At 36.3% G+C, this 17,490-nt stretch overlaps 1 protein-coding gene across 1 annotated transcript in view; it reads right to left on the bottom strand.

Moving 5' to 3' along the window:
- Window positions 1-14,878: 14,878 nt before the first annotated feature.
- Window positions 14,879-17,490, bottom strand: part of MALRD1 (MAM and LDL receptor class A domain containing 1) — a 211,258-nt gene continuing 208,646 nt past the window's right edge. Inside the window, 2 exon segments of the mRNA XM_057384351.1 lie at window positions 14,879-15,161; window positions 15,895-15,950. Coding sequence (XP_057240334.1) covers window positions 14,879-15,161; window positions 15,895-15,950 — 339 coding nt within the window.

Genomic DNA, 17,490 nt, shown 5'->3' with positions numbered 1-17,490 from the left:
TGATATGATTGACCTGTATCGATACTGGTCTCAGYAGACATTTATTGAAATCAAATCTTTCTGCATTTGCAGCTCACAAAGAAATGTGAGTTTTGGAGAGAATGGTGTGTTAAAGATATTTGTTAAGAAAACTTTAAGTAACTTCTAATTTTTTACCATTGCTCAAAAATATCAATGCTAAAAGATCTGATTCTACTTTTTGATTGATTGCTGTGGTTATGAAAAACCAAACAATTTCCTCAGATCTTGGCTCTGCATTGATCATMTATTAAAAAAGCTGTCAGGAAAGTAATTGCATTTTTAAATGTATAAAGCATGTGCATATCTGTGTTTATCTGTTTGAGTTCTTACGTGTTTGTATTCCAAGTTTAGAAACAGAACAAAAGAAAATACATTGCAATGAGACAAACCACCTTTATTCTGCGTACATGGAAGACCCAAAATATAATATCTGGGGGGAACTATAGAGTAGATAACCTGTGTTGAACATTGTTCCTTATACAGTAACCTGTAACTATATTCCAATTCCATCCTTCCCCTTTATTAAATAATATGTAGCACAAGAATAAAAAAAGAAAGTCTGAATGCTCAGGACTGAAGGTARGTAAAGGCATCTTTTAGATATTGTAATAAAATAAATAAYTKTAATAAAAKAATTAGAAATATTKCTGAAACAGTATCTCAAMTKSMWTTTTAAAATATATATCTAGATGCCAAATATAGTTTTGTCTGCTCTGATAGACAGATTTCTAATCTCTGCAAACACAAATAAACAGTCCAGAATTTGGTGGGCTACAACAGGTTGAATTAACCCTKCATGGTGGGGCACTCTGCACATCCAGTCTCTGATAACAGGAAAGGCATAGGCAAGAAAACACTGCATTGTCTGGATTCTTATTTCCAGATGGCGGCATCTTTTCCCAGGTTATTTGTTGTTTATTCAAGCAACACTTGCATCTTTAAGCTTCAAAGCTTTGGCAGGAAAAGTAAATTCTTTGTCACTTATTACTACTAAGCTAAATCTTTGTTCTGCTATATCTGCTGATGACAGCTGAGGACATCAGTTTGATTAACAATGGGAACCAAGGGGAACTGGTTTCTTGCTGGGTTGTCTTCAGCAGGTGCTGGGCTCAGAGGAGCCAGAGCAAAACACTGCGGTCACCGCTTCTCCATGTGGTACTTTTGGTCCCCAACACATTGTCAGCTCCATCTAGACCCAAAACCACTTGAAAATGGGAGGCAAAGCTTGTCAATCACCAGCCTGGAAGCAGTGGGCTTGGGCAAATCCCTGTGGTGCAGACTCACAAGCAGTGTCCCAGTGGAGCAGGGTATGCAATGGGTGAGGCTTTACTCACGGGAAGGTGTGGGGGAAGTCACCAGCCAGGTCTCCCTGTGAAGTAAACAAAGTAAGTCAGGTGCAAAGGAAGATGCTTTCCACCGGGCAGCACACTCAGGAGAAGCATGCAATCTGAGGAAAGAGGGGCATCTGCCTTCCCAGAGCTTTCTAGCACTTAGCCATGCACCTGCAAACCCAAATTGTAGTTCACAGCACAAAAGCCCCTTCCTGGAGCTGATTTTTGAAAACAAATTAGTTTCCTTGATGTCTGATCTCAGCTTCTGAAAGACATTTCTTCAGGTGAYGAAGAAGACATTTTCTTTCAATGGATTAGTCATGAAATTGCATGATGGGTAAGAACCAGAAATCAACATCTCTATGCAGCAGTCTCTTGCCTCTGATTCTCTGGGCAGTAAATTTCACATTCACTCTTGAAAAAAAAMMAACAAAACGTGTGTTTTCAATAGAATTTGTGGAGTGTATATAGTTTGCCCTTGCCTATGTACTTTCTTGAAAAATATGTAGATATGGGGTTGTCAGCTGTTTTATTTTGCCTCTCACTCCTTCCCACCAGTAGAATAATGCAGTCTAGGAATCCACATCTCACCATTGTGAGACAAATGCACTAACCAGCAGGTAACTGTCCTGCCCGCTTTTGTGAACATTTGTGTTGACAATGTTTCCTCCTCCTACACCTCCTCCTACAAGGGGCAAGTTCAGCATGATCTGGTCACCAGATTGGTACAGGGAGACTGAAATTTACACAAGTCCCAGGCAGGATATTTGGTTTTACTTACTTGGATAAAGTGGTCTGAATTATTGTGTTGCACTGCATAAACCTAAATTCTTACAGCTGGAGAAGGGAGGAAGATACAGATTTGTACTCTGCCTCAATTCCCTCATTTAAACTAAGCCTCAACTACTGACTGCCCATCCAATAGTTTTGTTATGGATCAACCATCTAATAAGAATATCTTAATGTTAGGAGCCATATAAGTGCTTTAAATGGTTATGAAAATTTTAAAACTAATGTAATATAGCAGATTTTTTTTTCACCAAAGTCCCTGACAGAGTGCAGGGATCAAAGTATATCACAGSGGGAGAATATCTATATGGATATCTGTCAGTTCCTGGGATTTTTAATTTTTATTCCCACCTATAAAAGTAAAAAAAAAAAAAAAGGCTTAGCACAAATGTAATATTTTTTCAAACCTGAAGAAGATTTAGCTTCTTTTATAGCTGGTCATTTCTCTTTTTTGCTAGTTAAATGGTATCACATTTTCTGTTAGTAAGGCGAAAAGGAGAAAACCATGGATCATACTGGGGCTGTAGCTGCTCTCATTTCCCTTTCTTTGTTTCCTCTCTGGGCTGKTTTGGGTGTGAGCAGTAGCCCCATGTAAGCACCCTGCTGCTTCCTCCTGTGGGAGCAGAGAGCCAGGGGTTGGATGGATGCAGCTCTGGGGCTATGTTAAGGGAAGAGATGTGAGTACACAAGGGCAAAAGGTGGTTATGGGGAAGAAAAAGAGGGAAAGGAAGGAAGGGAGTTTCTGAGGCCAGTGGCTGGCAAGAGGAGTCTTTCAGAGGAGTTGATGAGCAGCATTTGTGTTCTTAGGTTTCACAAAACATGCAAGGACACAACAACTCAGGAGGTGCATTCTGACTCCCATGAGGTGCACATAAAGGGATGAGAGCTGCTGGTTGAAATGAGGAAGTTTAGGGGTATGAGCTGTATAAAGGTGAGGGTAACTGTTGTGGAAGAGAATAAAACTAGTGAGTCATTAAACAGTTAAGAACTGCTGCTTTACCTACTCAGGCCTTTAGTGCTTAAGGCAGTTAAGAAGTAAATCACAGCAATGAAATGGAAGGATGCAAATACCTACAGCAGATGCTTAAAAGTTAAATGTGCACTTTAAAACATCACTGAATTTTCCCTTTGAACAGAACTAGTCTGAAATGTGTCGTTTACTGTGGTTCCATTTCAAGCTTCATAAGTAAAACTTAACTTGTGCTTCTCACCATTTCATGGATATTAAAAAAAAAAGCTGATAGGCGCTCCAACTTTTAGGGGATTTAGTAAGACTAGCTAATATCTATTACTGCTTAGGAAAAGCTAGTTTCCTAAGATATAGAATAAGAACATATTCTGTTCATATAAGAACAGAATTTTGTGTTTCTGAAACTATATATTAATAGTTTGGTAGACTTCTTATATTACAGCTTTTTATGTGAAGTTAATCCCACCTAAGAGTACCCATGATCGTTCACATTGTGTAATTATCAGTCAGTACATGATGTATTTTCTGATAATTTATAATGTCACTAATCGCACAAAACCCTCCCAAACAACTGTGGACACTGCTTGTCTAAAACCTTCTGTATAACCTTGATTTTGATGGCACTGCACTGGAATGACTGACATGATTGAAATGAAGCACAAGGCACRKSCTTTGCTGTGATGTGATTRAAGGAAGGCTTGCTAAGGCTTTTCATTGGAGCCCTTGTGGCAGCTTCAGAATGAATATACCTGCTCTTTCTTGATTCAAACAGGTTGTGCAAAAATACACTCCAAACTGGGCTACCAAATGTGTAATTACATGTTGTATATAGCTTCAAGATCTATTTTACTGGTTTTTAAGGGTTGCTATTAATGTTTAACAGCAACCATGTACTTTCCATTGGAAAATTATATAGAAAATGTTATATCATATCAGAAAGATTAAYAAAAAAAATAATTTTAAAGAACTAYTYGTCAGACTGATTTGTTTTTTWAAWTWRGSYWMYYYTWRRAWTWAAWTTWAMMMMWWWYCCYWAAWWMMWWKKWAAARRAAMMWTTTKWWAAAWWWKKWWWWWWTTTAAAAAATATTTTTATAAAATGCATAAAATATGTAAACAAAACCAGAGGACAGTAACATATTACTCAAATATGAAAATTTAAATGTATTTAAAATTTAGATTGTGATGACATTRTTAAAGGAATTAATTTCTGAGGCAGTTGTTAAATATATATAGATAGAATATATTCTAGAACATTACAGTGCCTAACTTTTTCTTTTAGACAAGACATCTTTAACAGTAATGATTAAACTTATTCATGATTGTTAAGGTTAAAAGTTCCCAATGTGCAACACACTGTCCTTCAGCATAGCTCAGATCAAATATTTTGGGCATTTCCTTTGGGCAGTTTGCCATTGTTCTATTGGATTGAAGTTACAGCAATTTGACTGGTATGTCTCTTAATCTTTTTTCTTTTTTCTTTTTTTTTCCCGTTAGCTATTGAAAGTAAGTATTGTTGTGTCTGTACTGCAGCTGAAGCAGTTTTGCAATTGAAAACTTGCATGTTTGCTTTCTGCTTACACAATAATCTATTTTGATACAGAGTTCTGTTGACTGCTGCATAAAGTAGCAAGTGCTATCACCCAAAAAAAGTACAGCTTTAAGAGAATAGTAATACTTCTCTGTTATCATGAAAAGGCTGTCTGTGTGATTTATATTACTGGCGGTGTATTAAATGTGCCATGTGGGTGTCAGAGCAGGACAAAATATCTTGTGTTATAGACGCTCCTCCTGTAAGTCTGTTCTTGGCTCCTCCTTAACACATTTACTTTTTTAGCACAATATAAATGGAAACAGGGTATGAAGTACTTTTACAGTGCACTTTAAATCTGCAGCCAATAATTTCTTAATATAAAGTAGCCATAGTAATATGCACTCACTGTTGACATATTATTGACAGAATGTGTCATGAAACTTGGAGTTTTGTAAAGAAAAATGGTTAAATGAAAAAGAATTTCTCCTTAGTGGGCTGTTTCTTTTCTTTCCCGAATTGTTTCTTGAGGAATCTTAATTCACTACTTAAARCACTCATTAAGCAAATTTTTGCATTGTATGGTATTGTAGATCTCTGGAACACTGTTGGTCCTTTGGGCGTATTTCCAAACAGATTAGGCCATTTTAATAGATTAAAGCCAAAACCAGAACCATCTGTCCCCATTTCTGTGTCTGCAAACCATGTCTCTCCCAAAAGCAAGYTAGTGACCAATTAATCTTTTATATTACTGTCTCTCCACCAAGTCACCTGAGTCTTTCTAATGACAACTCCATTTGTGGTGTACCCCCCAAAAATAGGGAACTGGGACATTTCTGATAGGGTAAACCACATAACAGAGGGATACCAGTAATTTTCCTTCATGTGAACTAAGACTTTTTTATTCAGGGAAGAGGAATCTGCTAACAAGTGTGTCATTTCAGGCAGGGGACACCTGTTCTTTCTAAATTAAAATTTACAGGTRATTTGAGTCCACCCAGTTAAAAAACAAACAAAAACAATCAAACAAAACCCATGTTTTGTCATTCTGAAGAAGATACCACTTTCTTAAGCCATACTGATAGATTATTAATGTATTTGGAAAATTATTCAGAATTTTAAATATTTCATTCTTTTTGGTTCTTGTCATTGGAGAAACAGAAGTTCTATAGTCAATAGTTCTTGTACCTTTGCACCAAACATGCATGCAGCTTCCAAAACAGTTTGTCTTGCACGATTCTCCAGATTTGCACACAGACTCATTGACCACACAGAATATTTGGAGTTGAAAGGGACCCACAAAGTTCATTGAGTCCAGCTCCTGGAACAGCCCATACTGCTGGTGGTACCAAGGGTCTTTCAATGGGACTCAAAGTCTTCAGACTTGATTGAGGTGACACTGAAACCTAAAATTTTCTCTGACTAGAAGAATAAAAGTTATATCTAATCATATTATCTAAGTATGGCTGTTTTACAGGCAACTGGGGCAGTCTCTGTGGCAGTATGAAGTGCTAAGGTGACCAGTAGATATCAAGTGAAAGATGAGCTCCAGAACCATGGCACTTAAATTGGAAAATACATAGGTTGCTCACGTTGCAAATTCATACTGAAACAAAAAAAAAATTCAACACCTAACTTGTCTATCTTTTTGTTATATGTTTACTTTGCTGTGTGCCAAATGGAAGAGCATTAGTTGTCTCCAATGAGCTATCCCTCTCCACCATGTGCCTTGTGTTCCTTCCTGGGGGTAAATTCACTCAAACACAGGCAGGGCACAGCACGTACTGYACCAGATAGCAAAGGRTGATGGTGGRAAACAGCRATGCTTCAAATGCMTGTGATYGTATGATTTAGGTACAGCTCCCACRCCAAACTATCTGAAAATTATTTGATCTAATGGTGCAAGTCAATTCAATGAGAAATGACAATGAACCAAAGATAAAACAATTTACCCAAACCACTGAAGTGTGTTGAAGTTGAGAGTTTCAGTCCATATTTTGGCTTTTCAATCAGTTTCTGAGTGTGTCTGAAATTTCTTGAGGCCCCAGGACTGCAGTTTGCATTGAATTCAATAAGACTTAGAGGCAATTGAAACTCATGAAAATCAGGTGACATTCATGATAATCAATGTAGTAGTACCTGAGCACCAAGAAAGCCTTGAGGAATTTGCAATGCAATGTATAAGCTAGAGACAGTATAGAGGATAAGTGTAACTTAAACAGCATGATGGAAACAAACTGCCTATTTGATCAAAAATGCATTTCCCTTTCCCATAGAAAAAAAAAGTGAAGGGTTGAATGACCAGTCAAAGAATATAAGAGAGAGGAGAAAAAGGCATATATAAAGACTAAAAAGCTGAAAAAGATGGAAAGATTGAAAGTTGAAACAAACAGCCCATTGGCACAAGAAAAGGCCAGTCAMAAGCATAGACAGTTCTCTGAAGCTGCAGAGGTTCAGAGATAAACGTTTTGTTTGCCTTTCCTCATGGCAGTTACCATGTGTGTTTGTACATAGATGTATGATTCATTTGGGTCAGATTAAAGCATMCAATGCAAGGGTAACTTAGTTTTAAATAACAAACATGAGCAAATTGATTAATCAGTTCCATGGTAAAAGAAATCAAAGTTGAGTGATATAACAYCTCTCCTATGAGAAAAGCTGAGAGAGTTGGGGTTGTTCAGCCTAGAAAAGCAAAGGCTCTGTAGAGACCTTTTTGAGCTGTAAGGGGGCCTATAAGAAAGATGGGGWCAGGGGACAAACCTTTTAGTGACACCTGAAGCAATAGGACAAGGAATAATGGTTTTAAACTAAAAGAGGATAAAGTTAGATTTGACATAAGGAAGAAATCTTAAAAGTGATAAAACATGGTATAGATTGTCCAGAGGGCTGGGCATTTCCCCAGCCCTGGAAACATTCAAGGCCGGGTTGGAAAGAGCTCTGGGCAACAGGATCTAAATGTCCCTGCTCCATTCAGGGGGATTGAAAGAGATGACCTTTAAGGGTCCCTATCAAACCAAACCATTCTATGTTTCTATGATTTTCTTTTGATTTGAGTTAAAAAATTGTGCAACAACCTGAGGTCTGTGTATGGTATGCACTGGGTATGCACTTACATTTCAGTTTCGTTTCCAGAGAGATTTCAGGAGCGTATAAGGACATGAGTTTAACTACTATTTATAGGAGGATGACAAGCTAAATACAATGAGTAAGCCCACATCTCTACATATAGGCAACATTTTGTAAAATAACTTCCTCTTGGTGATTTTTTCTACAATTCCCACTGGTACTGCAAAGCAAAAGTCTTGGTCAATATATTCTTTTTTTCAGTAAAATGCCTTAAGAATTTTCTTAGGATTATTTGCAGTGGACTTGGAGCAGGAGTATGTTAGCTTACTCTYTGATTTTTATCTGTAAGTAGGAAATGGATCATTAACAAAATAGAAATATGAAAATATTTCTACTCCTGGATAACTAATATGTAGAATATTTGCTGATGTTAATTCTCTCCCTTGCTTCTCATCATTCCACTGCATACATAATTGAAGACAGTTTTGTTGAAGTTATTGGACAGAATCTTTCTTGTATCTACTTCTTAGTAGAAAAGCTAAACACAAAGTCTTCCAAACAGGAAAATAAACCAAGACTGAATCCAAATGTATCYATGGTTCSTTTCAAATMTTTTACCTGGRAGAAAGARATCTTCAAGARAAAGTTCACAAMGCTAGTAAATTAGGCAGATTTTAGRATAGTTTAAAGTAGTATTTCATGTGTTGCCAAACTGCAGAAACAACACTTCATTAAAATTGCCTTGATTGGTTAACATATGCAAAGGAAATTACATGTGTTACCAGAACTTTCAACCTGAGCATCCTTTGGCCGCTGCATTTTCTCAAAGGTGTCCAGGGAAATCCCCTGCAGGCTAATACATCTAAACAGGAGCTGCAAAGTAATTTAATCCTTATCTTCTGRATATTCTAAATTGGTATAGGAGTATGTATCTAGGAGTATGCTCCTAGGAGTATACTCCTTTATCCTTTTGATTGGCTTTGTGTCAGTAGGAATTTTGCATATAAGCTCAAGGCAACGCATAACCCTGAGAGTCCTACTTACCTCTTCAATTTATTACATGAATAATCACATTGTTACAATGAATACAGACCCTTTTTACAAAAAGATGCAAATCATTGTTAATTCCATGACAACACTTCACATGAATCACACTGAATACTTTAACTACTAAAGTAKCTGTAATGCACAGATGCATTGGAGACCAATTGTAATATAGTGCTTATTAATGTCCACTTCTGAGCAACACATCCTTATGAGTACCCAATRGATTACTAATGTTAATGCTCTTGATGTAGCATGTTTCTAACATAGCTGTATGTTAGTGCTCAATTTAGATATTGAGCACTTAGATATCAAAACCATAACAACGTTGACTAAAGCTTTACAAATCCACATACCATATGTATTGTAAAACACTTGTCGCAGAATGATACTGTTTTATGATCTGAATAAAGTGGCTGAGAAAAAGATAAATTAGTCAGTTGAAGAAGTAGGACTCAAATTAAAGATTAAGATAAAGAACGAAATGAAAACAGCTTTCTTTTGAGAAAAAGAGTTACTTATTTTTACCTTTAAATTATTTAGGCTTAACATCCCAAACTTTCAAAATACACAGAAAAAAATAAAGCACTAGATTATCAGGGKTTTTTTGTTCTCCATAGCTCTATGCTAATCATTGTGCTGAGTGTGAACTGACTTTTTCCTCCTGTTATGAGCAACCAAAGTCTTTGTTCTGAGAATGATCACATAATTACACAGAAGATTAAAGAATTCCCATGAATAATTTGTGCTCATTTCTCCCTGTTAAACCCATTTAACCCAGTTGAGCATGCCTTGCTGACTTGCTTCAGAGACTCACATTTTCATTATAAAAGTAGAATACCCACCCTCCCCTGCAGCTGATAACTTTTTCCGGCTTATCTTGTTGCCTAAATATTTCCCTGAACTTGACCARCTCTTCTCCAAAGCATAATCATTTGGCATTGTTCATAAATAAATTATGAAAGTAAAAATTAACTCATTTTATGAAAAAATGGTAAAAAGAAAAGATAAATATTAAAAAATTCGTTGAACTAACAGAATGGAAAATTCCTTCTAGCAGCTGGAATCAATGTTKGGAGGCATATCTTAGCTTGTAGTCCAAGCTAAGGAGGAGGGCCAGAGGACTGAAAGAAATTAWTTGCCACTCACAAGCCACTCTAGTTTACCTCCTGGGTGTAGTTTATCCTACACCCAATTTTCACCACCCAAACACTAAGTCAAGCTATATGTTCTTGTATCTAGACTGAACACTATATKGTTTTTTTGGCCATATTAAGTTGAGGACAAAAAATATGGCTTTATAATAAAACAGTAAATATGCTGTAAATTCCTGGTGTGTTTAAGGTTATGTTCTGATCTATTCCCCTGTCCCCCTTTAAGATGCACCTTCAGTATTGTAATAAAAATAAAATGCAGGCCCACCATTKTAAGAAGCCCTACAGTTTATCATATCTTAGTTGTCACATAATAAATATCCTGTAAAAAGTGCACCTTTTCTTTTTAAGCCTTTTTTATTTTTTTGAGCATCACATATGTCCCTAAGAATGAYTATAGCTGCAGATGGTAAATTAAAGTCTATACATGAATATTAACTTGCCTGACATTTGAGAAGGTCTGTGGATGGCTGCTGCAGGAACATGCACATTATGGCCACCCTTCTGGCCAGCTGCATACCTGCCTTCAAATAAAACAGGGCTACAATACAGGGGCTACAGCTGATGAAGTTGTAACATTCTAGGAACAGTTTGGAAATACTGGATAATACTCTGGATAATACTCTGGATAATACTCTGCTTATTTTTAGTATTGTGTTTTGTGTTTCCTTCCTTTGCTGCACTTTGTACTTCATCCTCATTAAGTGGAGAACAGTTTCCTGTTCTCAAGCCTTAATGACTGACTTGGAGAATAAAGGTGTTTAAACTCTCAGCAGAGGAGGGCTACTGTTCCATGTCAGGTGCTTGAGTTCTCACATGCTGCAATGTACATGGAACAACACAGCCCACAGAACATTTTTCTACTCAGGTGCTTATGAACTTCCATTTTTGCTCTCATATTAATTCTTCCCACCCCTTCTCCCTCTCTTCCCACACACAAACTGAAAATGAAACACAGTTGTCWGTTTTTCATAGATGCATTACTGCAAGTTATATGTATCTATTTAGCTCTTTATGTCCAATTTATACAAACTGGAAAACAATTGTGTATTAGAGAGCATTTATATGCACACTTTAAGGAAGATAATACAGTGAAAATCTTCCTATTACATACATGCATTAATAAAATTTGGACTTAATTAAAACAGTATGGATGGGATTCATATTATTTAATCTGGACATCTCCATTGCAGACGTATTATCTAGACTGTCTTTGCAGGGGATAGAGATAATTAGGAGCTGCTAGAATTCAATGTACTGCATTCTAGAGMAGGCATCTAACTGAGGACATGATTAATTCAACCCCTGCCAAGTTGATGGCTACAAAAAGTGGACTTTTTTGTAGCTCCAGTGTTTATACATGGCAGCACATCTGATTTGGATGCAGCGGATCAGATCAAAGCTCTAAGTTATCCAAGAGCCTGTCACCAGCTGYGTGAGTTACAGAAACAGGTAATGAAAAAGTCAAAAGCTGCACTGGACCCTCAGTCACAGCTGAGCAAATGACGAAGGAACTGTGAGGGGGAGCTGAGGACACCTTTGACTTCAGAATGGTCTCAGCAGACATGTGCATGACACAAGCTGGAGACAGAACTTAATGTGGACAATGTTCTCAAGGAAAAATTGAATGCCACCAGCACCGTGGAATCATAGGGCTGCAAGCAGATTAAGGTTGAAAAGTACTTCTGGATGCCATCTAACCCATCCTCTAGATAAAACTATAATTTCAAAACTGGATCATGTGGTTAAACAGTTTTATCATCTTTGTATTCATCAGGCTGCTACTGGTGAAACGGAGCAAGAGTGAGAGAAAGTCACCATCAGCAAACATCTGGACCACATCCATGAGCATAGCCATTGTAATGGCCAGCAGATGCAGGAAAACATGGAGGCATGGGGCAACAGTGCAAAACACAGGTACAGCTGAACCAGTGCAACCACAAAACCTAAGGGGAACTCTGCACAAGGCTTGAGCCCCTCAGTACTGGCAAGGAGAAAGGTACACAGTCACATGTTGTACTTACTGTTTTGCTAACAATTTAAGATCCTGCTGCCCTTTAACACCTCTTCCAAAACTGCAAAGTAGCAGCCAGGAGCAGATGTCAAGGCAAAAATTGGAAGAACCTGCAAATACAGTGACCCCTTCTAAAACAGTATCTGGTATTCTGTGTGTGAAATATGATTATTGATATGTACCATAAATATATATTGTGTTGAAATGAAGATTAGCCAAATCTGAGACTTGGTTTCTTGTATTCTTTATGATTGTGAGACCTCAGGAGCAAAACAACTCYGAGAAAACAATATTGAACACAATGAAAGTTGTGTTTTGTTAAAAGTATGCCTTGTAATTTATTTCTACTGTTACCTTGGATCAYTGATGTACAAACATGTTTAAATTAGACTAAATATAGTATTCATCATCTGTATAGAGTGTCCATCTTCCAATTTATTCCCAGCAAACAGGTCACTTGGAAACAAATAATTTTCATTACTTTACACTTATGACAATAGCAGCATAAGATTGCAGAGCGTTATTAGTCAGGGGATATTATAAATAGGAAGTAAGAAATCTAKGTAGAAAATTTAAATAGTATTTTTATTGTATATTTCCTTTATACTTATTCTTTGGATTTTGAAATTGAAATTGTGGAAAGTATGAATGAAAWTATGAATTCTATGAATTGCATTCAAAGTATTGAAAATCTTCAGAAAATTAAGTAAACAGTAAAATTTTTGTCTTAAACATTTCTGTCTGGGGCTGTTAGTCACCTGAGACAATAACCATATATTGAATATAATTAAATCTGTAATTCTTCATGAAATAAAAGCGTAAACAATTATTGAAGTTCAGGAATATTAAAAGTCTGAATTTCAGATATTTCTTTGTACACATTGTGTCAATTATAAAAACGGAAACTTATTTATGCAAAAGGCCTACCTTGTTTCAGAAATAATCCAGAAGAGYCACAGTTCTCGCAGGAAATAATTACTGATGAGTAATATGATGTTCTTTGATTTCTTTTACAATAGGTCTTTAKAATCATAGACTTTTATTTGGTACATTAAAATATGAATATCATAAATAATAAAATAAGTATGTTTTGTTTCTTAAGGGAGAATGTGATAAAATTTAACTTTGTTAATCATATCCTTTTTATTGTTGTAATTTTTTACAGATATAAATAGCATGACACAATGAATGGTAAGAACTATAGCATAACCAGCATTTTAGTGTCTGAAATTCTTCAAACAGTGCTCGTCTATTCAGAATAAATGTGAATTTTAGTACGTGGGCTTGACCATGTCGGAATGTTCAATATCTGTTTATAATGCAGAGATCAATCCTCTCACACAGATTATCAAAATATCAAAGTTCAGGAGCTGGAGGTACTTGGCACTTCCCTGGATCAAATGTATTCTCTGTGTCTCAACCTAACAGGTACAAATATAATAAGAAAACTCTGTGTTTCAGTCTTATTAATCTTGTTTCAGAAAGAAAACAGCATGTGTGATTCTCTTGTTCCTTATTTAAAAACTTAATGAACAGCATTTGGTAACTCAACAGCATTAGGGGAGGTGTGTGCATGAATGCAGCAGAGAGGCACTTACTGAGCATATTGCTGGGAAGGTATGGGCAGAATGATGTGCAAACAAGCATGCCTTGTTACTTCTGGTACTTCTAAAACAACATGCCAGTCAGACAAAAAAAAAAAACCAAAAAAAACAACCTAGGTCAAAAAGAGTTCTGTGGCCCCAATGATGAGCAGCAGGCCTCAAGCAGAGCTGGCTCACAAGAGGGATCCTGGGCACTGTGTGACAAATATCAGCAGTGTTATTTAGCTGAAAAGAGATGACAAAGATGCTAATGCTATCTCTTTATAACCTTACTTGCAAGAAATGTATCATTTTAAGAAACTTTCCCAAGTGACATGAATAGAGGCTTGTTTGTCAGGCATTTTAGGGGAATTCCCCCCCAGTGAAGGCCTGGGCTCTGGCCAAGCCYTGGCCCTGGCTGGCTGGGAGGTGATTCTCAGATCCAGGAGTTTCTGTGCTAAAATTATAATCCAGTTGCTTTGACTTGCTGATTTSGGCCTATAAAAGCTGGACCCACTTTCAGGGCTAATTTGGAGACCTCACCTATGTGGATACACCGCGTAGGACTTTTCCGGTTCCTGGGAAGGGTTCTCCAGGTCCTCGCTGCAAAATGGGGCTCCCCAGCAACAGCTGGCTCTAGAGGATGGTAAAGTACTGACAAAATTGGTGATGTATCTTTTGCAGTCACTATCCTTTCTCTTGTATAGTAATGATTAGGTGCTTTATCTTGCTTATTTTTGCTTATTGCTAATGCCAAGCATGTAGTTTTATTGAATGTACTATTTTGTGTTGCCTTAATAATCATAGTAAAAGAAAACCATTCYTTCTATTGGTGTCTGTGTTCATTAAATTGCCCCCAACAATTGGCAAGACACCCAGGTAGAACAATATATAGGTATATAGGAAAATATATAGATCTATAGAAAGATAAAGGTTGCAGTTATGCTATGGAGAAAAAGGGAARGAAAAACAGAACACCACCAAACCCAAACCAAGAATTCCTGTGCATGATGGAATGAAGCCAGACACCAATATGCTTTTCTGGAGTCTCAAAAGTCTAATAAATGTCAAGCAATTCAGCTTTCCCTGAATGAAGGTATTAGCAGAGATACCATCTACAATGCAGATGTCTGTTTTTATGCCATTTGTAGGAGTTTAGTAACTTTAAAACTTGCCAATGGGTTTAAAATTAAGCAGGCTGTAGAAATACAGTAAGGGAGAAAACACAAGCACAGCAGGAACACTTAAGCCTTCAAGCTAAAAATGACGATCATGTAATGCAAGTGGGTATTATGGAAGATGACATTTTGTCAGGTTATTTAAAGTGTAAACACTGTTACAAGCTATGTCTGGTACCTCAGAGGATGACAATCAAAATCATAAGGCACTCCAGAATTCCACCCTGGTATCCTTCTTATGGAGGCATGGGCTGACATAAGTTTCAGCCGTGCGGGACACCAACCTATTCAGCAGAAATATGGTTTCCTGAACACACCAGTTTCCACGCTCTAAGCTAAATTTCTCAGTAGCACTGTGGTCAGCATTACAGAAATGTAGAGCTGTTTTCAAAGAACTACATAATTTCTCCATGTCTTCTACTTCTGCACCATAGAGAGGATTTGGAAAAGAAGTAGCATTCACTTCTTCATTAAATGGATACGAAATGAAAAAAGATAAAATGATATTTAAAAACCTAGTAATTCAATTAATTTTTTAAATGCACATACAAATATTTATASATCCATTATCTATTAACATATTAAATTATCTAGTAACATATTAAAGAAAACTATAAAATTTTTAAATATTTTTAGCCCAGGCTTTAAGCTGATAAAAGTTAGCATAACTCCGCCAAAATAATTACCTGCCACATACACCTGATCAAGTAATTTAACCTCCTTCTGCATCTGTTTCCACCTTTTTCTCCCTTGTCTCCACAGCCCTTGTTCTAATATACATTTAATATTATTTTAGGACAATCTGTGTACAATAGTGAAATTGCAATGGGTCACTAATTTTGCTGCATGGTATTGCAATTTCCTTTTAATTCAAGGAAATGGTTCTAATTTCCTGGAATGAGAAATGGAGGAGCAAATAGGTAATACAAACCCTTCAGGTAAGGATTTCAGTAGCTCAAACATTTTCTTCAGCATCTGCCCAGACTGATTGAATTTACAATATTGAAATAACAAGTAGCCATGATGAGCAACATTAATAAAATAGTTACTTTGAGGTCTTTGCCAGCCAATTCTGTCCTAGTAATCTTTCTCAGATTTATAAGATTTATAAGTAGAAATACACCATTGACTTTAAGTGACATTTTTCCGTTTCTTTTGCAAATGGATTTCCTTTAMTTGCCCAAACCATACCCTAGAAATGTGTTATTACATACCTCATGCCATGTAGAAACACTGATTTGAACAGCAGGTGAGGTGGCATATCCAGGAGACTATAAAAAGAAAAAAACTGATTCAGAATATTTTTAGTGAGCTGCAAATAGTATATTCTGCCATGTGGCTGTCTGAGTAACACACTCCATGGATTCAAAATTATAAGGCAGTATTATGAGCAAGAGTGTAGCTATGCTAAACCCACATGGTTTTTGTGTTCAGAAAGGTCCAGGAGAATTGTTCTTTATGAAACACAGACTCCCATAAGTGCATAAATTGTGAATATTCAGCTGCAGAAGAGAGATTTTGCTCACATTTTGTCATATCTTTTGATTAATGATATACCATTCAGATTTAAGTCTCATCAGACTCAGAGAGAACTCATAATTTCTGTATTCTTTTAAAAAGAAGAATTAGTGTAAACAGGTATTTTCCTAATCTTAGAGAAAATAGAGGAAATGCTGGTACATAGCTGGACTTCAATCACAATGCCTGAGGCTGTCTTCCATGAAAATGTCTCTCCTGACTCTGTGCTTCTGTTTTTCAACTTGCTATTAAATGARGCCTGTCAGGAATCTATTTTAACTAAAATAAAAATGTCCTGATAAATTGGACATGATTGTGATGGGAATGTTTCCAACTTGGAGCTCTCACAAACTCCAACCTATAAGTGAATTTATTTGATCTAATGTCTCTAAAACCAGGTGTAAGGACCCTTTTATAGAAARTAAATGGCATGTCATAGTTAATCCTATTCAAAGCTGCAGTGGAATTTTATATTATTGACTGTGCAWAGGACAAGGAAGTTTTATTTTCTATTTCAAGCCAAGCCTAGATTTTTCAATCCTAATAAGGGTAGTCTCAAAATGAAGACATTTTAATTTGTTTTTTTCTTTTTTTACTCCAAGATGTTGTCTATATTATTTTGAATTATAAACAAAATATCAGAGACATATTTATTTCAGGTCAATCATCTATTTCTTGGTAAATGTAAGATATGATTTTTTGATATATTTGTAATKTGATAATTAAATCTTGCCTTGAAGAAGCCTTTTGCTGCAATATGTTCACTTTTAGATATATATTTTATTCAAAAATTTCTTTGCTACTGTAGCAGTAAATCCCTTAATTCTGATTAGCAAATGGTACTAGGGAAATGTCTGACCAGTCATTTGTTTAGTGTCAAGGTGAATTTTGGGAACCATGATGCACATTTAAGGTATTGGGAAGGATTACAATCTATTTTGTTAAAGTTAAGTGAGTGTGCAAAGGTAACTTGGATGCTGAATCATGCAGTTTGTGTTTTTTATTGTTGTTGTTGTGCTTCTGTTGTTGGATGTTTGCTTGGTTGGATAGCTTTTCCTGGAATTTTGTTTGTTTTTTTCCCCATATACAAAAGGAGACGAGTCCCAATGAGCTGCTTCTTATCTATGTGAGGGTAAATATTTAATCCAAAACTCCTTTTTTCTTTCCTTCAAATCATCAGCCCATAGTCATACTAGTTACAAACGTTGAAAAGTGGTCAAAACTGAGCTGTTTTAAAATATTTGTAAGTTTTGAAAATGCACTGGAACTGATCTGAGTACTGAGTCAATTTTT

Source organism: Malurus melanocephalus, unplaced genomic scaffold (genome assembly GCF_030028575.1).
Source record: "Malurus melanocephalus ecotype Western Australia unplaced genomic scaffold, MMel_1.1 scaffold_14, whole genome shotgun sequence".
NCBI classification, from domain to species: Eukaryota; Metazoa; Chordata; class Aves; order Passeriformes; family Maluridae; genus Malurus; species Malurus melanocephalus.
This window is presented reverse-complemented; position numbering and strand designations above follow the sequence as displayed.